This window comes from Branchiostoma floridae, chromosome 3, assembly GCF_000003815.2.
Source record: "Branchiostoma floridae strain S238N-H82 chromosome 3, Bfl_VNyyK, whole genome shotgun sequence".
In the NCBI taxonomy this organism is placed as follows: domain Eukaryota; kingdom Metazoa; phylum Chordata; class Leptocardii; order Amphioxiformes; family Branchiostomatidae; genus Branchiostoma; species Branchiostoma floridae.
Window position 1 is genome coordinate 8,828,658 of NC_049981.1, and position 24,190 is coordinate 8,852,847.

A 24,190-nucleotide genomic window follows, 5' to 3' on the forward strand; every position below is an offset into this window, starting at 1 on the left:
ACAAGAGTTCGGAGACCTCAGATCTCCATGAAATAGTCTGATTATGTAAATGACATCCACATTTGCATAATTTGTGCTTAGTTATGTACACTTGTAAACCTATGCTGGTCACTATGTTTATTGTCCTATCATTTACCACATCGATGAATCATGGCCCTTTTGCAGTAATTATGCAAATCAAAGGCTTATTATTATTTGCATCATTGGTATCTGATAATGTTCCACCTGCCACAAACTAGATTATATTGCATGTATTTGAGTCCTATAAAGGAAACATAGCAAATACAGATTTTCCTCAATAAATATGCAAATTAAGTGTCAATTTGCATAATTTGTATTTCATGATGTGCATCTCTGCCTAAGCTACTTACATATCAAATATAATGTAAATTTGTCATTCCCTTCTTCAGTTATCCCCCTTTGAAGATTTTGACAAATGCGCCTGCAGTTCCAGAACAACCTGCTGGGGGTACCAACTATATATCACATATCCCTTATGTCACAAACTATTTGCCATCCAAAAATCAAGACCATAGCACATCCAGTTCAAAAGATCCAAAAAATGAATTTCTTCTGCAGTGCCAAGGTCACATACCAGGGGGCCCAAAATTGACCTTGACCTTTGCCTTCCCAACACCTACCCACAAATCAAATATCATCGTAATCCAGAGCTTATTGAGTTATGATCACTACAAAAATCTGTACACACAGACACACAGACACACAGACAGACACACAGACACACCCAAACCTATATCTCCATTTTCATGGAGATAAAAAACAAGAAATTTTTTCTTCTGCAGGGATGGTCAACATGCCGATAAAGTACCAAAATGAGCAAATATGTTGTATTGTAGCCTAATAATTGTACTTGTAGAAGCGACACTTGCGGATCTCCAGGGCTGTAGTTGTAGAAATGAAACTTATTGGATAGTTGTAAAAGTGACACCAATATGGAAGCCATGAGTGCGGTTACCAACTTTGTTGGTGATCCAGTCTACCATACTAGTGTCACTTTTACCACACCAGTACATGTCTTGAATACAGGCATGAATGTCCCTTTAATACTTGTTACAACATTCATCACAACTTTATGGTGCCTATTTTTGAAAATGTAGCCATCTTGCTTTTTTCACCCATCTTGGGTTTTTTTTGCCCAATCGCACTATTTTTGCAGTCTGCAGAGGATGTCATCCATAAAATTTACGTGCTGTGGCCTAAATAACTTACCAACCAATTTTCGCGAAAGTGTTGCTAGTTTCGATATCAACTTGCTATGTCTGAGCGCAATGCTCAAAATATTGTTATCAAGGACGTTCAATTACAAAATATTTGAGAGTCCTTTTATGTAAAGAATGGCCTCAAAAAGACTGATATTTTTGTCTTAAGTGTTCGCTGCCCACCTGGCTGTGCTGACACACCGGCAGAGGTTAAAGGGACAGGGGTGTACACTGATGTAAGTTGCCAACGGTTTGCTTGCACAAAAATTGAGAAACACATGTAATCATTGACTACTAAGGTATACAACACTTCCTCAGGTTTTCTGTAAATTATCGTTTATCACAATTGAAATATAAACTTGCCCATTCATTGTCTAAATCAGGACCTTATTTACATATGTAACACACACAGACACACAAAGTCTATGTATAGTATATGTTACATGAGATAGTACATGTTAGATTTATATTTCATTAAATTGGCATTACAATCAACGTTACCTTCTGTGTTTTGAAATATCAATTGCATGTATATAGGATTCCAGTATTTGCCGAGCAGCAATTCACGATGGAAGAATAACCAATGAGCAGGGAGGTGACATCACGGTAATCAAGGTAGCAGGTCTTCAATCCTACCAGAGCTCCACGCAGAATGGCATCTCTACATTACCGTACGTTCGCTTTACTGTTGATATCTATCATAGGATTTTGCAAATGAGGTTTGTTCAATTTTTTTCCGTCTATAAAAATACACCTGAAACACACCACGTTTTGCTTCCCTGCCAACAGGTATGGGGACTGGACCGCACACAGCTCATTTCTCTTCCAATCTGACGGTGGTAAGTCAAAGCTCATTGCGAATGTTTAGTATCATATACGACGATGTACAGCACATTCTACCAAATTGATTACCTCAAGTCGATAAAACAGTGTAATACCATGTTGCCGAAATTGCATTCAAAATCAAAATAATATATCTAATGGGAAATCTTATATTTCAAGAATCAGTGCGATGGTGATGAGTAGCTGCCACTTTGTAACCCATTATGGAATTCCTTGCTTTATGAATAAATATTATTTTCGCATTAACGCTTGTTTTATCTCCATATCATATTTCCAGTCACGCCATGATGCTACCTGTATGGTTATGAAAGACAGCAAAAGTGATTTTGTTCCGGTTTGACTCAATGAAGAGCTACTCTTCCATTAGTCATGACGAGGAAGACAGACGCTATATACAGTATTTACAGGGTCATTGTACCGGGGAAATTAACCTTGGTATTTTCAATCACAGTGAACAGTACACCATGGCTTAACGTCCCATCATAAGTACTGCGGCTCTTTCCAGTAGCGTGCATGTTGGATGAGCGACAACAACCGGGAGTCAAATTCACGACTTCTTGGTCCAGAGACAGGGTCGCTAACCGCTGGACTACGCACACTACTGCTATACCTGTACGATTAGTGCCATTTTACAACTTTTGTGATAATGACACAATATTGACAAAAAGTATCATTCTTCAGTACTTTCCTGTCCACCTGGATGGACCAGTTACCATGACAACTGCTTCTTGACTTCCTCCGACCAGCGCAGTTGGCAGGACGCGTCCTCGGCCTGCAGACAGATGGGCGGAGACCTGGCCTCCATCTCTACCGCCACGGAGCAGGCGCTCCTCACGAGTCTTCTGGCAGGAGGTACAGGGGTGCCGCAGATGTGTGGCAAACATCTTGACGTTTTCTTTAGCCCTTTTGTTTTAATGATATATAGGTGACATCCTCTGGGAGCCTCAAAACCTACGCGAGCATAGGAACTTTCCCCCAAAGTAGCCTTCAATTTGAATGGTTCAACAAATGACCTAACGCACAGATGAATACCTAATTGTAAACCGAACAAAAGAGTCTTCATTTCTATTCTTTGTAATCTTCTTCTTTAACTTTCCAGTTGACTTTGCCATTTTAAAACACAAGAGTCCGATTCCCTATATATATATTACAGCAATTTACAGCATGCACTCCATCCAGCGGAATCCCATAAGCTTCCAAGATTAAAAAAAACATTTTGTAACGGCCTATCGAATCGAATGCCTTTCGAAAGTCTATGAACACTAGAACTGCTTCTTTATCATGGTTTCTCAACTCTTCCACGATACGCCTAAGCGCTAGGATGTGAGAAGTAGTTGATCTACCTAGACGAAAGCCATTTTGTTTGGTACGTAACACTTGATCTATGACTGGACGAATCCGATTAAATACATTGGTTTTAAATTTTGGATTCAACTTATAATAGAGAAATAAATACCTCTGCAATTGTCTAGTTGCCGAAAAGGTACTACTGCTAAAGGGTAGCTCTGTAATATTGATTTTATGAATAAAGATTGAAAGGTTGAAATCCCCTTTCTTGGGGATGGGGACAATTCCAGACGTACCCCATTCCTTAGGGCGGCTGCCATTATATGTTAAATTACAGAACTGCAAACGGTTGTTGTAAGTGCTATTCGAGTCATGCACGAGGACACCACTGCGTTTGTGATCACTCCTTGAGGTGAAACGGACGCTTTCAGCATTAATACCGGAGTCCTTCAGTGTGACCCTTTGGCCATGTACCTCTTTATCATTTGTCTCGATTACGTACAACGGTCTTCTATATCCGACACTGAAGGGCTAACCCTTTGCCGGCGAAGGAGTCGACGACACCCAGCTGAAACCCTTGCTGATCTAGATTTTGCCGATTATATGGCTTTATTTATTTACATATTGGTGACATTTGCATACGGCCATTATGAGTTAGTAAATCAATATTCTCAACCGGTTTTTCCAGTAGGCTATGTTGCATTGTTTATTTTGGCATTATTTTTTCTTATGAAATTGGCTAAAATCATAATTGTCAAATGATTGAGTCAATTTTTCAAAAGAATTTCACTAATCTGAATTCTTATAAAATCAAAGATTGTCCTAGTAGAATTCGGGATGCTAATTCATTACTCATTTTTAAAATCTAAAGTCCAACAATATAAGATAATGTACTAGTACTATTCTAGCGGGCATATTCTTAACCTTTAATCGTCAGATGAAATGATAAGACTTCTGTTGTTTAGCTTGTTAGTAATCAAGCAGTAAATTGATATACTGTTATACATTAGCGGGTAGTATACATCGCACAATACACTAGTGAGTATTATACAGCACATTAAATCTTTTGGTGTATTGTTTAAAACTTAAAAGTCACTCCTGGTAGAATAAAAAAATTGACATAGTAGAATTCCAACCTCTTCTAGGATAATTCTGGATTCTCCTAGGAGAGATTGAAACTCCAGTTTAATTCTGGTAAAATTCAAATCTCTCCTAGGAGAATTCCAGAATTCCGTAGGACTGATCGGAATTCCAATCTCCCCTAGAGCATATTGTAATTTGAATCTCTCCTAGAAGAATTCCGAATTCCCCTGGATTCCAACCTCCCCGTGACATATACAAAGGCATGACATTTTGTCAGGTAGTCACATTTGTATTATCATTAACTTTATTATTGACAGTAACACCATATCTCCAACAGTGCCTGGCAATACTTGGATTGGCTTGAATGACCGGTCCATCCACATGTATTTCCAATGGATAGACGGCTTACAGCCTACCTTCACAGACTGGGACAACAATCAACCTAATGACTGGAGTGGGAACACAGAAAACTGTGTGCAAGTCAACAACAATGTTTGTTTTTATATCAATGAATTTCTTTTTATATTTCTTTCAATTGAACCTTGCAATGATTACATCATTTGTATCTTGGATGACTTGACCTTCGAATCGGCCTCCAATAAAGCTGTAGTGTAAATTCTACCTTTAGGCATTTTTTGTCATCATGCAGTTGTAGTAGTGTTTGCAAATGCATATAGGATTAAATTAAACCTTTGGAAAACACCTCCCCATGTGATATTTATTGGAATCATTTATCTATTAAAGCTATTTCCAGATCAAAATGTATTCCAAATTGGTACATTTTATCTACATGAATCTCTACGCTATTCATATCATTGTTTGTTGTTTTCATTGTAAATCATGCTCTCATCCGTAACCTCAATGTTAGGAAGGTCTTGCTGTCTTCAGCTTGCATCAGAATCCACCCACTTAAGTGTTACCTAATGGGCGTAGTCAAAGGAAATACAATAGCTCATGTAGACTGTTGGCAGATTCACTGTTTTTTTTTTTTTTGGTAAGAATGTATCACTCTGAAACACCACTGTAGGCACTTGCCGTCAGAACATACTTAATAACCACCTTAGTACAGTTCATTGAATATGTCATACTTACAGTGTATGTTAAATTTATCGTACTCTTTGAATTGCACAGAATGGTCACTGGAATGATGCTGCCTGTGACCAGCCAGCTAACTACGCGTGCAAGAAACCAAAAGCACTGTCGGCTACTCCTTCTGTGCAACCAACTATTCCTGGATGTGAAGAGGTAAATGTGAAGACGATGTTTATCTGACTTTTTGATACAATCAAATTTGTAGTCCTTGACCTTGGGGCTATATTGCATTGACTTTGTCGTGCTCGTGCCATGTGATTACTAGTATTCAAAATATAACAGCATAAAAACGACATATCATTGTACATGATGATAAAAATCTGTCGACATGAACAATGATAACGTGAAAATAGATTTTTGCGATCATCACATGTACGACATTTTTCTTGGGATGATCTAGTTGATTTGCCAAGTGGAAGATTCAGTCCGAACCAGCGACGGAGTTTGCAGGATGTCTCAACCACCTTAGGCAGGAAATGTCTGCAGGCATGGTTGGTGTCGTTCAGGATACACTGCGGCTCGCGTGGAGAGCCCTCTTGTCGCCTGGACTGTAGTGTAGTGAGTTGATGATGTTCAATGCCAACGATTTTGCAAACAAACAAATCCCCATATACCAGTTTTAGGACCCAGTTTTTACTGTTCTTGGAAGCAGAAGACGATTGTTGGTGTACTCCTTATGGGGGTGTAACCTTTTATCATTAAAGTCACACGGACGCCCATACTTCTCTCACTGGTGGTTAGTAGTCAGGAATTGCTGCTATTGCCGTCCTATGGCAGCTGACCATTGCAGCGTTAAGGGTTCTTCGAAGGCAATGGCTGCTTGGGATAGGATTGCCCTCCAGACTGTTCTATCAGCAGCCAATGACGTCGGTTGGGTTGACTGAGTGTCGCACCATTCAAGGTTCTTTAATGTATCCTTATCTCTTGGGCTATTCTCTATTCTGTGTGCCCAGTATCAGTTCCCCACACATTAGTTATCAGAGGATACGGTTATCAGGCACTCTAGTAGTAATGACCAGTCCAGCGAAGTTTGGAACTGTGAAATAACGTCGCCCCTGGAGTCAAGCACCTCCTGTTTGTCCTACCAAGTAACACTCGGAAATTCCTTATTTTAAGTAAGTGAACTCATATGGAACTGCCAAAGTCGCTTTGATACAGTGTCAAGCTTTAGCATCCAGAAGGCTGAGTGTACAACCACTTGTTATAATTAATGCCAAGTTTGCGGACGTGTCTTAGTCACTCCCGCCGCTGGATCTGTCGTCTCTCCCATCATTCCTTCCGGCCCAACCGTTACCTATTATCCAGGAATGGGAGGTTTACTCACACCTACGTGCCACCAACACTTATAAGAGTCCCGGACCGGATAACGTTCCTGCCTTCCTCCTCAAGGAATTCGCGTGTGAACTGAGCACTCCTCTTTGTGACTTACTGAACACGTCGCTGAAAGAAGGCACCGTACCCCGTCAATGGAAGGAAGCCAACGTGGTTCCACTGCCAAAGTCAAGCCCTCCAAACATCGACGAACTTCGGCCCATCTCTCTTACTCCAATGTTGTCTAAACTCTGTGAACGCTTCGTGACAAATTGGATAGTACAGGATATATCACCAAGTCTCGATCACCGCCAGTTTGGAGGAAGGAAGCACAGATCAACAACACACGCACTGGTCAGTTTAGTGGACTTCTTCTACAAATCCAAGTCAGTGTCAAAGTCAATCTGCACTCTTGTTACTACCGATCTGTCCAAAGCTTTTGACAAAGTGGACCATAACATTTCTATTCGTTCCCTACTCGATCTTGGTGTTCGGCACCTCCCCCTCCGCAACCACTAATGATCAGTGAACAACCCCTGAAGTGCGTGTCACACGTCAAAATGTTAGGTTTAACGGTGCAGAACGACTTGAAATGGAACATTCGAGTCAGTAACATGCTTACGTCAGCCAACAGGAGATTGTACATGCTTCGTCGGCTTAAGCGTTTTGGTGTGTCTCTCGCTGACCTTAAGCCAGTCTACACGTCGTATGTGAGACCCGCACTTGAGTATGCGGCACCGGTGTGGCACTCGTCACTAATTATAACTAAGGACCAGGCAGCAAAACTTGAGAGAATCCAAAGGAGAGCATGTAAAATCATTCTCGGAATTCACTATACTGACTATGCTTCAGCTCTTTCCACACTTGACCTCAGCACCTTAGCAGACCGACGGATCAGTATCTGCACCACTTTCGCGGAGTCGTTACTACGATCAGATCTAGAGTTCCGGGACTGGCTCCCTCCATCCAGACAGCACGTGACTGGACGTTCCACTCGCAGCTCAGAGAAACTGGACATGCCACTATGCCGAACGGACAGATACAAAAACTCGCCTGTACCATATCTTGTGAATTTACTGAACAAGTGACTACCCCCACCGAACTGAGCGCTAGTCTTCATGTATATCACACTGCATTGATACAACGCTTGATTGTATGCAACTATATTGTTGTACGACAACCCTTTGTTTCGTTATTTTTACAATTCTCTTCCTTCAATATTATGGTACAATTCTTTAATGCTTCCAAATGTATTTGCTTTTAAGTTTGCAAGATAACGAACGGATTTTAACATGGCTGGTTTTAATGTTTATAAATGTAAATGGCGGCGCAATTCAGCTACTGCTGCTATGCCGTGCATTTGTAATAAAACTTCTCCATGAAACTTGCCATATACTCATTGACGTGTCTGGGTAAATACGTAAGGGAAATGAAATGGCACGTGTCAGTATATATTGTACAATGTTTTGTTTCATTGCGTAAACATGTTACAAATATGCAATAAGAAAAACGTGTATGCCTGCTTTGTTGATATTAGTGGTAAGAATGATATTTTTTGTGGCACTAGTTTATTATAGTACTATACAGTATGGTGGCGTCTCGAAAGAAACAAAGTGATCAGTTTAGCCATGATATGATTCTTCCACTAGTGACCCAGAAGGCAAACGGTATGTATAGTATTTAGTTTCATTGTACGGTAATATCTCAATAACTTTCGACAATCACATTGAACAGTGGACCAATAATGTCCAGTGCCAAGGACTACGACCCTTTCCATCAGCATGCATGTCGGCTTCCCGTTCCAGAGGCACGACCGCTTACTACAGCGCCGTCCCATATATGGCACGCTTGATCAACACATAGCCCATCAATGTATGATGTTGTTGTAAATAGCTCAAAATTACTTTTAACGACTGTGTTGCGTATTATTGTTTTGCATTTTGAATTGTAATAAGTTGTATACTTCGCATTTGCTTATCCTATAATAATTTTTGTGTAAAATAATATACAAAAAGACTGTCAAGCAGTGCAATTCAGCCCGTTGGGCTGCAAGACCGCTTTTAATATGTCATTCTTGTTTAATTGAATGAATAAACCAATCTACTACTACTACTTCTGGACTACGCACGACACCCAACTAAAGATGGCCTCGATCGACTGTTCTGTAACGATATATCTATCATGGCGTGATGAGCACTTAGTTAAGCCAATCTATGACAGGCTTTCTGTTCTGGTGCAGCAGAGTCTGTACATGTTCGTTAATCTCATCTCAATCATCATCAAACCAGCTCTGATGAAACTCTGTTCTTGGACCCAAAACTGCCCTGTTCCTCCACCAGCTGAAGGTTCCATTGTCTTGTATTGTCGGTATTCGACCGTCTGTGGCGCTGTGGAGTTATGCAGGTCTTGCACAATGATCTGTGCTCTGTCAACCTGCATCACTCTCGTGATGAGGACGACATCACTGCCCATGAAAAGAAAACGATATAGTGTTTGCTTGTCTGTGACGCTTGTGTATTCAGGTCATTCGGTCTAGGAACGGCGGAGATGAATCAATTGGAAAAAGAAAGAGACAAAGAAAGAGAGAGAGAGAGAAAGAAAGGAGGAGAGAAAGAGAGAGAAAGAGAAAATTTCACTATACTCAGGTGAAAATGAGTACCTAGCTTCGGCTAGGGCCGTCCCTCGGATAGGACGTTAAATGGAGGTCCCGTGTATGGGGAGAGTCACACCCCATGCACGTTAAAGAACCGCCACACGTGCGATGGTGCGGTGTGAGATGAAGCAAACCCTTCTGTCAGGAGTTGGTGATTCACTTCAAATCAGAAAGAAAGAAAGAAGAAACATTGCGAATACAGTATATTTCACCATACCTGTGGTATGGCTGAAATATAATAAAGAGGTGCCACTCCTATCTGACACCTCATACATCCCAATGCATTGACACCATGTACTGAAGGGCCATCATCAAAACAAAACCAAAACGAAATAGGGTTCCAGCTAGTTAGTAATTGAACTTTTGTTGTTATGCCAAATCCTCCTACAGGGCTGGATGGCATACCAGGCGTCCTGCTACATCGTTAGTGATGAGGTTGAAACTTGGAGTTCTGCCAGGTCAAAGTGCCAATCGACTTACTCAGCGGAACTTGCTCAGATTCAAGACAGGTATGTCGATGTAGGTTAGACATCCAGGTAATAAGATACACCAAAAAGTAGTTACCCAAGCAACTGGATATGGTTTTGGAAACGGTCAAACGTTTCGGATAGTATCCAATATCCTTCGTCAGTGACACTGAAGAGTTCTGGAAGATACAGGTCTTTTATACACTAACTATGAAAGGAGGCAATTTCAGATGTCCAATAGTAAACGCATTAACTGTGTCTTAGCCTTACTATCCTTTGAAATCCAAATTGTCTACAGATTGACTTTGCCTTACCTTTGTTTTCTTTGGAATCCAAATTGTCTTCAGTCTGAATTGTCTTACAACGTTTCCTGCAATGCCGCATATGTGTCGCTGCTTACAGATGCGGTCCCATGTGGACTGTCAGATAGCTCTTACAAATTGAAATTGAACAAAAGATGTAATAAGAGAGAAACTTAACTTGCGATGAAACAATAGCCAAACCCTTCTCTAGTTACATTCTATTGATTAAGCAGAAAGTCATGAATGATTATATCAATTCTAAAATGATAGATTACAAAACTTTTATTGAATCAAGAAGACCAATATGAACCCAAATTTCAAATTAACATATATCTAATTGTTGGGAAAACGTATTCACCTGCAGTTTTATGTACAGAGCATACTGTAAACATTTCTCTTTTGAAGATTTGAACAGGCTTTCCTGGCAAGCAGAGTGAGTGACTCTGATGCCAGTTTATGGATTGGATTGTCCGGTATAATTGACAATGGCCAGACAACATTCCAATGGTCAGACGGAGAGGGTCTCAGCTACACCAACTGGGACAGAAATCAGCCAGGTAATTGTGTTTGTTTTATTTGTTTTATCGATGGAAACATGTCGCCAACTTGCAATTCTGAATACGGTTGGGGAGAAAATCACCCTGATAAAAGTAACACCAAAACTAAATCATTTCTATGACAATTGGCTTTACGGACCGCCCATTTCCACTATTGTGGGCGGCCTCTCCACCATACCATTCATTTTCATACAAGAGCAAAAAGGGCCTCTTTTATACCAATGTTTAAGGCCATATAGAAATAAAGTAAAAAAAAATATCCGGGGTATTCATGAACTATGAAATCATTTGAACCCAAAATGTAGAGAAGAAGAAGTAAAAAAAAAACATATATGCCACTCCTAACGTTATAGAAACGCTTTAACGTAACCTGTATGGCGAAGTGGAATACAATGATTCATATGATATCTGGGTCGAGAAAACAGTTCATGCGGTCGTTACGGATCAGTCCATATTTTATGTCATACCCGGGCCGGAATACCGGTCAATACGGGTTTTCCTGAAAATGCCATATTTTACAGTATTGGCCTGGCTTCGAACTTGTATTGCTCGGACGTCTATCGAATAATATGACATCGTATGTGCCACGTGCGCAGATGTGGAAAATTCGAATGCCAGATTCAAACATCTGAATTGATGCCGTTACTGTTTTTTAAGAGGACACCAAATTTTTTTCTACTTTTGGAGCATTTCGTATTGAAATATACGTTTTTTGGCGGTAAAATAAAATATATAACGTTATATTGATAAAATACAGCTTCAATGTCAATCTAACCGTGGGTCGGGCTGGTACCTCGGGTGATACGGGATGCACCATGTTGTATTTCATTTTATGTCATACCTGTGACGCGACAACGTTCGATACGGGTGTTCCGGATCGGGCCATAACTTTCGTATCGCACAGGTTCTCTTCGAGTAAATCGAACTATGGCGCGGTTGGCCTGGTTCGGACGTTGGAACATTGCTGTTGCAACACGTTTTGTTCTAGGGCACCAAATTTGTTCAACTTCTGGCGCATTTCGCATCAAAACATGGATTTTCTCAGGTGGGTATGACATGAATAAAATACAACATGATGTATTCCGCATCACCCTCGGTCCCAGCCCTCCCGCGGGTGCACCGTGTTGTATTCTATATTTATGTCATACCTGTGACGCGAAAACGTTCGATACGGGTGTTCCGGACCGTGTAATAAATTTCCGGGTTCTAAGTTGTATCACACAGGCTTCCTTCGAGTAAATCTAACTATTTCGAACGGGCACGGTTGAAAATTCGAATACCGGATTCGGACGTTAGAATTGCTGTTGCTACAGTCTTTTGTTCGATTACAAAACATGTTCTCAACTTCTGGTGTATTTCGCACCGAAACATGTGTTTTATCAGGTGAGTATGACATAAATAAAATACAACACGGTGTATTCCGAATCACCCGAGGTACCAGCCCGACCGCGGGAAGGATCGCCCGAAGGCCGGAGGGTGATCCGCCCCGCGGGAGGGCAGAGGACCTTGGGTGATACGGAATACACCGTGTTGTATTCTATATTTATTTCATGTCATACCTGGGCCGCGATAACGTTCGATACAGGTGTTCTGGACCGGGCCATTACACAGGCTTCGAAGTTTTATCACACAGGCACAGGCGCACAGCCCTCCCGCGGGTCGGATCACCCTATCCGCGGTCGGGCATATTTTCTATATATGTCACCTTCACAAAAGGGAACATATTGTTTTCGCTCAATTTACTCTTCTTCTTTCCCTCTTCTTCTTCTCCAAACAAATAAAAAAAATATGAATATCTCCACAACTAGACCTTTGAATAACTTTAAGTTCAGCAAGCTGTTAGGTCTCACGTAAGACACTGCACCTTGGTCATTTGGTCCCCAAAAGATACCAAAAATGATTTTATGGGGCAAAAAATGGGTGAAAACAACTAGCAATTTTAACACAAAATCGAACTTTCGAGCCCCAATAGAACTTAAGAACTATGTTCTATGAAACCGGGTTCAACGACCGTGGCTGCGGAACCCACAGCGATGTTCGAAACGAGGTCAACGAAAACGGCATGTCAACAACACAACGAGCCAGGGTTGAGACTATTCAGAAAAAGAGCATGCCGCATAAACACTGGTCCTGCGTACACAACTTAAATGAAAGCGTGTAGCAGACTGGACCTACCCACACTAGAAGGCAGGCGTTGTGACCTGTGTCGCAGCTTTGCAAGACGTCTAATGAAGCCAGAATCATTCAGGAACGATTCCCACCTGCACAGGGTGACATCAGCAACAAGAACACCAGAAACAAACATCTTCTAGCCACAATTAAGACAAGGACAAACTGATACAATAACAGTCCTATTCCCTACATGGTTAACCTTCTGAATGGACTCGAGCCGCACATTGAGAATTGTAGCTGTTGTAAGCTACTTGTGAACACTCATTGTGTATGTGAAAACTAATTTATCGGTTTAAATCGGTTTTAAGATAGCTTTTATTGTTGATTTTAAGAATAAAAATTTCGTCATTAGTTTGTTCAAATGTGAAGCTGTTACTTAGTGTAAGCCTAAGCCAATGCTTTTAAGTGTAAAAGTATTCAATTCTCCTACTATACACTTTTTGTCTGATCACATTGATCGAATAAACCATTCATTCATCTCTGAGCCATCCAAACATTGTTCAGATTCTATGTTGTGTTTGAGTTACGTCGAATCGAGGACACACACGGTGTGTAGTACGCCAGAACCCGTCTTTTGATTCAACTGGTGTTTTCGCGATTCTATAAAAGTCGAGGATGAGTTGCGTGCTCATACGATAATGTTGTGAACAAACGCATCCCGTCGACAGAGAGAATACTAAATAGTATTTCGTAGCATTTTCTCAGCCAGGCCGAAAACTGTGGTACGCCTATGTGGTAACATGGGGATATCTATTGATTCACAGTACTGAATAGGAACTCAAGTCCATGCATAGAGCTGTCGTCTAAATGAAACACACTCTTGGGAAGTTAGTGATGTCGAATTCAAGTAAACAGAAATAAGAATTCAACTAGAAAGGTGACATTTGCAAGCAAATATGTTTACCTCCATATAATGTAGTCTAACAACGACTACTGTTATGTTTACTATTACTACAACACATTTAACGATATATTTAGTGATCTCAGCCCCTCCAGCTTTGTGCTAAGCTAAGCCATTGTGTAACTAAACACCACAGGGTGTCTGCTACTTTACCAGTAACCGTGGTGACAGCCGTATGGTCCAGGTCATTGACCTTATTTGTTTGGAGAAGAAGTGGAAAACTTGAAAGCACAAATAATCTGTGTACCTTCAGTGAAGGTAAACATTATTCTATGATATCTTATCTTCTGATTGGCAGTACAATTGTGACTGTATGGACTTCATGTCTCATGTGAAGAGGGTTGTATCTAGCACAGTCCCGCTGATGTTTTCACGGAAAACGGACTGAATGCACTGTTTGTGACGGCCCGACTAACAAAATCATTAGAAAAAAAACACCGCGAACATCAACAAATCTCTGTCTACTTTGGGGAAAATATCTTCGACGATCTCTCTATTAAGTTTCATTTTCATAGACGGTCAGCCTACAACATGCCTGACACCGGTAGAAGTTTATGCTCGGTTCAATTTTTATTAGCTGTTGATTAAATAATTAAAAGCAAACTTAACTTATTTTTTTGTATTATGTAGTGTTCCGCCCCAATATAAAACACATTGCAAGCTCGTGAGGTATGCGCGACTTGCCAGAGACTATCTGGAAAGTATCTTACACATTTAAATTCGCACATTTTTTTTCGATTTATTTTTACTTCTGTGGTAGCAATAACTAACAGGTAATCGGAGGAAATATGACAACAAAAACGTCAGCGCTGGGACGATGCGACTGACCGGAATAGTAGCGAGAGGGGCGCCGACCGCCGTCCGTTTGCTTCTCTCTCGCGCGCTGCCGGCGGCGTTAGAAAAAGTCATCATCGTCCAAAAACATCCGCTAATTTTCTGGAGATTTTCGCAAAATTTGTCCGTCAACAATGGCGGAAAGTGCAAAATCTAATTTATCTTATGTTATCAACTGAACTCTGCACTAAGTCGGAGACTTGTGAGTTTCCCGAGTGATTCAAAGCTTTATTTTTTGAACATTTCAATACATATTGTTGAAGGAAACCATTTTTTTCCATGGCTCTCTCCCAAAGCCAAGAAAGTTCTCCTTGGCCCTATGCCGTGTAGAAAAAAAACTTCTAGGCCCTCCCCCAGACGACCACCTTCGCCACGTAAAACGCTAAATGTCGTCGAGTAAGATCTGTTGACGACCGTCAGGAGTGAAGACCTTTTGTGGACAGACAGATGGTGTGACTTGTAGCTATCGGACTGAGATGAGATGATGATGAGTGACGAGAAACCCTGTTTGAAACAAAATGGGATTATGTGTTCATTCTTCAAGATACATATCCTTACAGATTATGGAAAATGTGCTAAAATTAATTCGTCCCTTCTTGACTTACCATGTGTCAACATCTGCAACTATGTCAGTTTACCCTTCCAAGTATAAATGATAGGCTAGACCATGTGAAGTTCAGTCAGTCAGTCATAGTCATACGGTGTAGGTGTGTGAAGGTAACATTCTGTATTTGCTTGCAAATGTTACCTTTCTAGTATGTATCTATTGTTTTCTCAGATTCCTCCCAAGGCAGATGTGTGTCGATGCATACTGGAGATGGAGCAGGGCTATGGCATACCCAGGACTGTGGGGCACCACAGAAATACATCTGCGAAAAACAGCGGGTTGGTTTTACAGCACCTCCCCTCCCACCTGCAACAACTCCTGCCCCGATCTGCCACGCAGGATGGGTTGGGCTGGAACAAGGAGCATTCTGTTACCAGGTGGGCTTATTCAAAGCTACCATATTACTTTTTTTTACAATGTTCGGTAAGCATGTATTGTTATTGTTATTGTGTGGGCCGACTACTCATTCTTTGCAGCCAGGGGCTGAATTGCGAGGAGCTTACAATTGAGCTAGCTGCCATTCGGCGCCACTCAGGTGATCTCAATACGACAGTGATTGCCCCAGGTGCGGCCAAGGTACTGTAGGTTTTGAACCACTCACACCGCACCATCGCACGTGTGGCGGGTTCTTTAACGTGCTTGGGGTATGGCTCTCCCCAGACACGGGACGTCCATTTAACGTCCTATCTAAGGGACGGCCCTAGCCGAAGCTAGGTACTCATTTTCACCTGAGCATAGTGAAAGTCGTGTAGAGTGCCTTTCCCAAGGGCACAAGATCGGTAACACGGCAGCCGGATTCGAACCTGCGACCTCTCGATCACGGGCCGAACACACTGCCGCTGTGCTGCGCGATACCCGGTCCCATGATATTACGCTTATTGCTGGAAATTCTATTCTACATAATCTCCATGAATGTGTGCTTTGAAATTCGTATACGTTGTGCTGTAAAAAAATATCTGTAATGAGCAATGACAAATAATTATTGCTTGGCGAAATCACAGGTGTCGTTGACCTCTTGTTCCAGGTTCCAGAAATCACACTTTCACCTCCACTCATAGGCCGCTGTCATGTTTATATTTTCTTTTGCTTTAGCAGCCTTCTTATGTTTTGGCATACTTTTGTCCAGCATACAATATAACTTAAGAAGCCATCGATCGATTATCATGGATCGATTATATACTTTGCATGTAAGTTCATGGTGCCCCAACGACCCATACAGAGGTCAATGGATAGGTGGTGGGGAGGTGAACATGTAGTTGTTAGAAAAACTAATTCGGGTCTTCAACCAGGCTTCTTTCGTAACTGCAGCATGACCATTTATTAATCTTTTGAGTATGCTATGCCTATGGTCTTTCTTTACGAATTCTCGATCTTCGTTGGTTTCTGTTTTGGTGCAGTTTTCAGTCCCTTTGTAGCTTGTATTAGAAATGATGAGGTGTTTTGTCAGAATCAATTTGACATAATTGGCGATGCCCAGACCGGTTCTAACTTCATCCGGATCATTACTGACCTTCTTATGCACAAGGAAGTCGTGATCGTTTCAACCTACTTCGCCGATTAGAAAGTTAAGTCAGACACACGTGTACAGCTGCCATTTGCACTAAAAGTATACTTAGTGAAGGAGAAAATCAAATCAAAGGTTTGCCTAACCACCTCAAACGACTCTAATATGCAGTGAACATGGGCTAAGGACCTTGTGTACGTGTGACGCTCTGGATACATTGTTTATTGGGTACATTTATGAATAAAGAAAAGGCAGCAAATCCTTATAAGTATTTACCGGTCATTTGGAGTTAGCTGGTTTCAAGATCAAAACAATACTGAGGCTGAAAAACGCTTAGTATGCAAGGACTTTAAGCTGAAAATGCTGGAATTGTGCTATGCTATGCTATAATGTATGAACCACTTATAATTAACTACAGCACCCACAGTTTTATCATACATGGCCTGAAAAAGGTATCGAAGGCTCCTGAACACAGACGATACAATATGGCGGCCAGAAATTGCTTCAATCGTTTTTATTCCTAAATGCATGCAAAAATGTATCCAGAGCACCGCACAGGATTGATGCTCCATGTACACTGCATATTACAGCCATTTGAGGTCGTTTGAGGTATTTAGGCAGACCGGCGAAGCAAAGAAATTTGTAACTTTTAGATTCCTTCTTTCCAATTTCAGTACAAGTCGGGTGTGAAGGCGACCTGGATGGAGGCTGTAGATGTTTGCAGGGCACTGGGAGCCAGCCTTTGCAGCATACACAGTAATGCTGAATTAAACTACATCGCAGGAAACGTGGGGTAAGACTACAATTTCGTTTGTTTTGATATTCTTCAATCTCAACACAGCTCTGATCTACTCTCAAGGCCAGCTTTTTATGGAATTCGAAAGAAGATAACGTCACATGGTGACAAATGGATAACATAGCATCAACATAAGCGACAGTTATAGCATAACATGATAATTAGATTCAAGTTAGCCATTACTATAACTAAAACATGGTGATGGCACTTTCAATTTATTGTTGGTTAATGATTCAATTATAGTACTTTGCAACAGCATTGCTTTGTCACCGTTTCCATACATTGTGCCTTGTACAACTGTCAAGCAATAAAACTCTAGATCTTTCGGTCGCTGCCTCAGCTCGGGTATTGAGTAGCTTTACCGACTCACCTTTGTATCCTGAGTTGATAGAGACGAGGGCATAGACACCAATCTTGACTCGCATATATTGAGTATTTATTCTACGTAGGGTTAGTATTACAAACCGCCATTTGTCTGAAAGTCCTGATGTCCCTAACTGATCCTTTGTGTCCGAATACGATGCGTAAGTCCGTGGTGAATCCAACAATGATCAAAGATGAGTCTTGGTCGTAAAAACTGGTATGGCCCAATACCCAATCTGAGTCCGTTATCCCTTGGTACTCGTATCTTGGAATTCCCTCCAAGCCTAATTCTCCCGAAACTGTCCTCCAGCTCGGGCCTTGAATTGGATCTTGGGGTTTCTTCCAAGCCTGTTTTCCTGGAGCTGTCTTCCAGGCCTAAGTGTCCTAAGACTCCTGGAAATTCCCTTTCCATGCCTCTGATCCTTCTTCTTCTTCCTTCTTGAAGTTTGTTCGTCTCCAAGCCTAGATTTCCTGGGGTTGATCTCCAGGCCCAATTTTGACCTCCGTCTTTCTTCTGCAATGGCTTCCTTCTGTGCCAAATTCCAGCCGCCCCCGGGCTGGCCTTGCTGGAGTCTCCCGTGGCTACAAAAGCCGGGAAGAAGCTTTGGCGGGAAATAACTTATGCTAATCTAAAAACTAAAGGCGGCAAATTCAAACTGTAAGTTGGCGATTACACATACGGAGGAAGACAGATTCAATCAACCTTCTGCTTTGAATTCTTCAAGTTGAAGGCAAGTCTAACAAGTCAATTCTGCCCATACAGGCCATCTGGGGAAGCATACTGGATAGGACTGAACAACAGGGCAACAAACCAAGGTACGTGTACCAGGCCATAGTGTCATTATCTGGCAAGTTATACATATTATTCACTTCGTGAAACGAAGTGTTTGTAGTCAGTGCTGTTTTGATGTCAGGGGGTCGTTTGTCAGCCTGATAACTAGGGAACGCGTGGATGGATGGTTTTGATATTTGGTATGTGGGTGGGATTAGACATGACAAAAGGATGGCAGGAATTGCGTTACGGCAGGGCGCTCTAGCGGCGGGTTATGGTACTGCAGCGGAACTTCCGGTTTTGCTATTTTTTGTTTGGGACTTGTTTGGGTGATGATTTGTAAGTGGTAGGTAGCTGTGTAAAAGCATAGTAAGGTGTGTAAGTTTTGGCCACCTAGGGGTTTCGCAGGGGCGGTGAAAGTATTTTTGTTTTAGGTTTTGAGAAGGGATAATGCAAGAAGGGGTTGATGGATGTTAATGATTTTAGGTATGCAGACAGCTTACGTAATGATGTACATAATTATATGGTTGTTATGCAAATTAGGAGGTAATTTGCATGATACAATAGGTATGTGTAGAATTCTTATATACGGCATGTCTGTGAACAGTCCAGCTACGTAAGATCATGACAGATTGATCTGATTTTTCGTATGTGTGTAGTTCTTGAGAAGGAGAAGAAACGTACGAGGTGTTTTTTCGTCTAGTGGCTTCTGACGGTTTTGCAGGGGATGTTTGTACTTGAAAAATAGTGTTTAGTGTGCTAAGTGTGGCGATTTCGCAATAGTGGTTTATATTTTGGAATTACGTCATTCTGCGTGCAGTTGAGCTTGGGCCCCACAGGAAGTGACCCCAAAGGTCATAGTTGCGCAAAAGAGGACAGCACGACTTATATATATCAGACGATTACAAGACAATGGTATTATAGGGACAGTACATTATACATGATGGGGTGTAAATGTTTCCTATAAGATTTAATAATCTGTAGATTAAGGGCAATGAATAAGGGCAATGATGAAGGCGCAAGCCCATATATATTATTTGTACTTTCATGTCTGGATTTCCCAGCGATTGATTAAAGGTGGGTCACAAGTGCCAATTAGCATAATCCCGCCATTTGTACTGATATGTGGCGAGAACGTTTGGGCAAGAGACACGTGGTCATGTCAGAATTTCAATGAGTTCCAAGCCGCAAGCCCAAAATGGAAGTTATACGTTTATGTCTTGTTTTCCCAGCGATGTAATGTAGAGTATATAGGTCACAAGTGGTAATTAACATAAGCGCGTCATTTGTACTGATATGTCGCGAGAACGATTAGGTGAGAGATACGCACGGGGTCATGTCAAAAGTTCCATGAGTCACAAGTCGCAAGCCCAGATGGATAGTTATACTTTGATGTCTTGATTTTTCTGCAATTTAATCTAGGGTAGGTCGCAAGTGCTAGTTAGCAGATTCATGTCAGTTGTACCGATAGCTTATTAAAACGATTGGGTAAGAGACAAGGGGTCATCTGAAAAGTTCCATGAGTTCCAAGTCGCAAGCCCAAAATGGAAGTTATACTTTTATGTACCTGAGGAGGAGCATTCCATGACGACACATGCCATCACATTTTGGAGGTGTTCGCTGGGGAAGTGAAGATCATTTATGTGGATCTCACCAATGACGGCGTTGATGTGGTCAACGTTATTGTTTTATGTGTTATCTTATTGATATTTTGATGCAACAGTCGATTTTAGCCCAGTCAATATAAGTCTTTATCTTTAACTGAAGACCATGAAAGGTATTTTCTTTGTCCATGGAAATGAATGGACAGGGACAGTTTGTGTCATGTGCACAGACAAGAAAGGATGGATGATAGAATACTTTTAAAATACAGCCTACTGCCTAAATCCTTTTTTTCGGCGCACCTCACCAAACACATCAAAATCCATGTATAATTCCAACAACATAAACACTGTTAAGCTAGCCAATGACACGTCTACAAATAAACCCTGCACCACCGCACCATCACCCATTTCACGAAGGTTGAGTTCTGCGAACGCTTGTTTCTCTTAAATTGATTTATAATTACCTGAGCATATAACATTAGAAAGTTTAATACCTCTTAACAAGTCTCGTCTCGCTTGGAAGTAGTGGCTCTTTCATATTTAAAAATTTAGATTTAGATCTAGGTTTATTGATGATATAGATGGAATCCAAAAATGACGTACATTATGTGTTTTTTGTCGTGTTATGGAACTATTCTGAATCACATATATACAAATTTAAGATTGCAAAATGAAGATGGTCCAACACCATACAACCTTGTTCCGTTTAATGGTAATTTTGCCAGGGTATCAATGGTCGGATGGCACCCCAGTGGGGTTCACAGACTGGGCGCCAGGAGAACCCAACAATGTGAATGGACTTGAAAACTGTGTGGAGATGTACCAAGAACCAGCAGGAGCAGTGCAATGGAATGATGTCAGCTGCTACTCGCTCAGGGACTATGTCTGCAAAATAGCTAAAGGTGTGGTGTTTTGTCAGGAAGTTCGCAAGAAATGGTCAAGAATAACAATTGACCTTGCACATAAAAATAAGAAAAGTCCATGTCAAGCGCATATGAGCGGAAGTATAAGCGCATATGAAGTCGTCATATTTCTCATAGCAAATGATTTCTCAAGAATCACCGTTTCATTGCCGTATTTTATATGCACGTACATCAGTGACATCGATTTGTTTGCACCACTTTACAGGACAATCACCCATCGTGCAGCCGACATCTGCAACAGCACCCCCAGGTAAGGTTGCAGAGATACCATTTCGGTAATGCTATTGCGATGTCTACAATTCACAGAATTAGATTCTAAGTTACATTTACATGAACCTGATAAGCCTCAATAGCAGATTTTCTTGGCTCTCTTCGCTTATAATATACGTGTTGCTGATGACTGGCCACAAAAAGGCCACGGAAGCCTGCTATAGAGGCTAATCCTGATGACATCTAGCAATTTTTGATAGATTTCAGATAGGATATTACATTTCACGTGTTAAGGAGGTTACATCGCATGTCCAAAGACAAATGTCATTTAAAGCACAGATTGAAAAGCAAAGGCAATGATGTTTTGTAACGATTTCCTACTTACAGTGGTGACTTGTGAGGACCCAAGCTGGCTGTATTTCCAAGATAGTTGTTACCTGTTCGTGGACTACTTCAATGGCCGGTCTTGGGATGGAGCACGACAGGACTGCCGGTCAGCTGGGGGTGACCTGGTCTCACTGGGGTCTCCTGAGGAAGCAGGATTTGTCTTCCAACAGGTCAACCTGTATTCCTTATTATATAATACTTTCTTTGCACTTAACTCCAAGTTGACTTGATTAGAAAAACTAGCGTTCCACGCACACATACCAAATAAACCAGGTTTGTTATGTAGAATGGTGTCTGTAGACATATGCGTTACTCATTTTATTTTATAAGTATATGCTTGGAGTTGGTTTGTAAAATTTCGGCATTAATGATGCAAATTAGGTCCCAATTTACAATTGATCAATATCAAATTGTATCAAGCATTACTTAAGCTATTGCATGATGATCCTTTGATCCATTCTTGACTTATTCTCTTTCAAAGTCGTCAAATACACCCCTTACTCTCTTTCCTCTTTCTCAGTTACATATGTGACAACTTTGAAAGTACTATGATGGAATGCAGTGGATTCATGAACTTTTTCTAATCAATCATGCAAGTTAGCTGTTAATTTGCATAATAAGTATCACATTGTATAAGTCTTCACTTAGGCTATCTGCATACCAAAAATCATGACGATCCGTCAACACGTTCATATTTTCTCATTAATTATGCAAATGAGGTCGTCATTTGCATGATAAATAATATTGCCATTTCTCTCTTTCTCAGCTACATATGTGACAAGTTTTAAAGTCCTATCATGGAATGTAGTGGATTTATAAAATGTCCTCATTGATTATGCAAATTAGCTGTTGATTTGCATAATTGGTATCTCATTATGTAGGTCTTCACTTACTCTACCTACATACCAAATACATGATGATCCGGCAACATGTTCATATTTTCTCATTAATTATGCAAATGAGGTCATCATGTGCATAATTGATATCTATCGACATTTCTCTCCTTCCCAGTTACATATGTGACAAGTTTGAAAGTCCTATCATGGAATATAGTGGATTTATAAACTTTCCTCAATTATTATGCAAATTAACTGTTGATTCGCATAATTAGTATTTCATTATGTAAGTCATCACTCATTCTATGTACATACCAAAAATCATGACGATCTGTCAACACGTTCTAGAGTTATTCTCATCCAAAGTTTGAAAGGAAACCGGCACCTGTAGTTCCAAAAAAGCCGCTAGGGGCCCCAAACTCACAGCACTTACTCTCTGCCTCGAGGGCTATCTACCACCGACTCAAAAAATCATGACCACAGCATGTCCAGAACACAAGATATAAAAAATTGAGTTTCCGCTGCAGTACCTTAGCAAGCCGCTAGGGAGCCCATTATCGAACTTGACCTCCGTTTTCCCGACCCCTACCCACCTACCAAATATTATCAGGATCCATCCAAGGCTTCTCGAGTTATGCTGTTGACACACACACACAGACTAACAGACACACAGACACACAAACACGCCCAAAACATAACCTTAGCCATTCTGGCGAAGGTAATGACATCCGCGGCACACATCAATTTTCGGCCATTTCTAACAAACGTTTTCAACTATACTATAAAATTTGTACAGAGCATCTGCGAAATGAGAAAATCCATGCGGTAAATATCGGAAAACGTATGTCATAAATTGTCAAAGTCGATTCCAATGCCAAAGAAGCTGTGAAAGAACAAAAATGAAAAATCTATTGTGTGTTCCGTCATTTGTTCAACCTTCCTGACCACTTAGATTTCATAATTAATGTAACTTTTTGGGCCCGAATGTCTTTTATTCATTCTATGCTTAGATTTAAGATGTATGGCAATGAACAGCATGTAATGTACTATTAGAAATTATGCTTGCGTTTTTCTAGTATTTCAAAATGTATCTCTCACATCATCTGTTTTGCATGAATTTTTCCCACAAGGTCTATAATTATAATTACATTGACTAGCGCACATGTTTGTTAGTGAAAGCTAAGTTCTTAGTTCAAGTCAAATAATGTTCTATTTCAAAAAATATTCTGTTCACCATGCAATAATCAGGCAGGGAGACAGTTGGTGTATGGAACTCGTGCGTGGATCGGGCTGCGCGAATATGGTGTGGAAGGGGTGTACAGGTATGACATGCTTATTGATCTTAGCTTAAACCAAATGGCTTTTGATAATCCCGCTCTGTTACAGATCCATTTCCCTACAACCCTACTTACGTCTTCATGGTGTGATAATGTTCTTCTGAAAACCAGTAAAGATTTCTTGCTTTT

The 24,190-nt window shown here is 40.9% G+C and overlaps 1 protein-coding gene across 1 annotated transcript in view; it reads left to right on the plus strand.

Annotated features, from left to right (window-relative positions):
* Positions 1–24,190, plus strand: part of LOC118411665 — an 84,607-nt gene that overhangs the window by 41,711 nt on the left and 18,706 nt on the right. Inside the window, exons 24-38 of the mRNA XM_035814142.1 lie at positions 1,390–1,456; positions 1,758–1,891; positions 2,010–2,059; positions 2,745–2,915; positions 4,771–4,925; positions 5,565–5,678; positions 9,880–9,998; positions 10,664–10,815; positions 15,501–15,706; positions 17,508–17,626; positions 18,756–18,808; positions 21,094–21,270; positions 21,497–21,541; positions 21,889–22,058; positions 23,973–24,046. Coding sequence (XP_035670035.1) covers positions 1,390–1,456; positions 1,758–1,891; positions 2,010–2,059; positions 2,745–2,915; positions 4,771–4,925; positions 5,565–5,678; positions 9,880–9,998; positions 10,664–10,815; positions 15,501–15,706; positions 17,508–17,626; positions 18,756–18,808; positions 21,094–21,270; positions 21,497–21,541; positions 21,889–22,058; positions 23,973–24,046 — 1,806 coding nt within the window. The remainder of the gene's footprint in view (positions 1–1,389; positions 1,457–1,757; positions 1,892–2,009; positions 2,060–2,744; positions 2,916–4,770; positions 4,926–5,564; positions 5,679–9,879; positions 9,999–10,663; positions 10,816–15,500; positions 15,707–17,507; positions 17,627–18,755; positions 18,809–21,093; positions 21,271–21,496; positions 21,542–21,888; positions 22,059–23,972; positions 24,047–24,190) is intronic.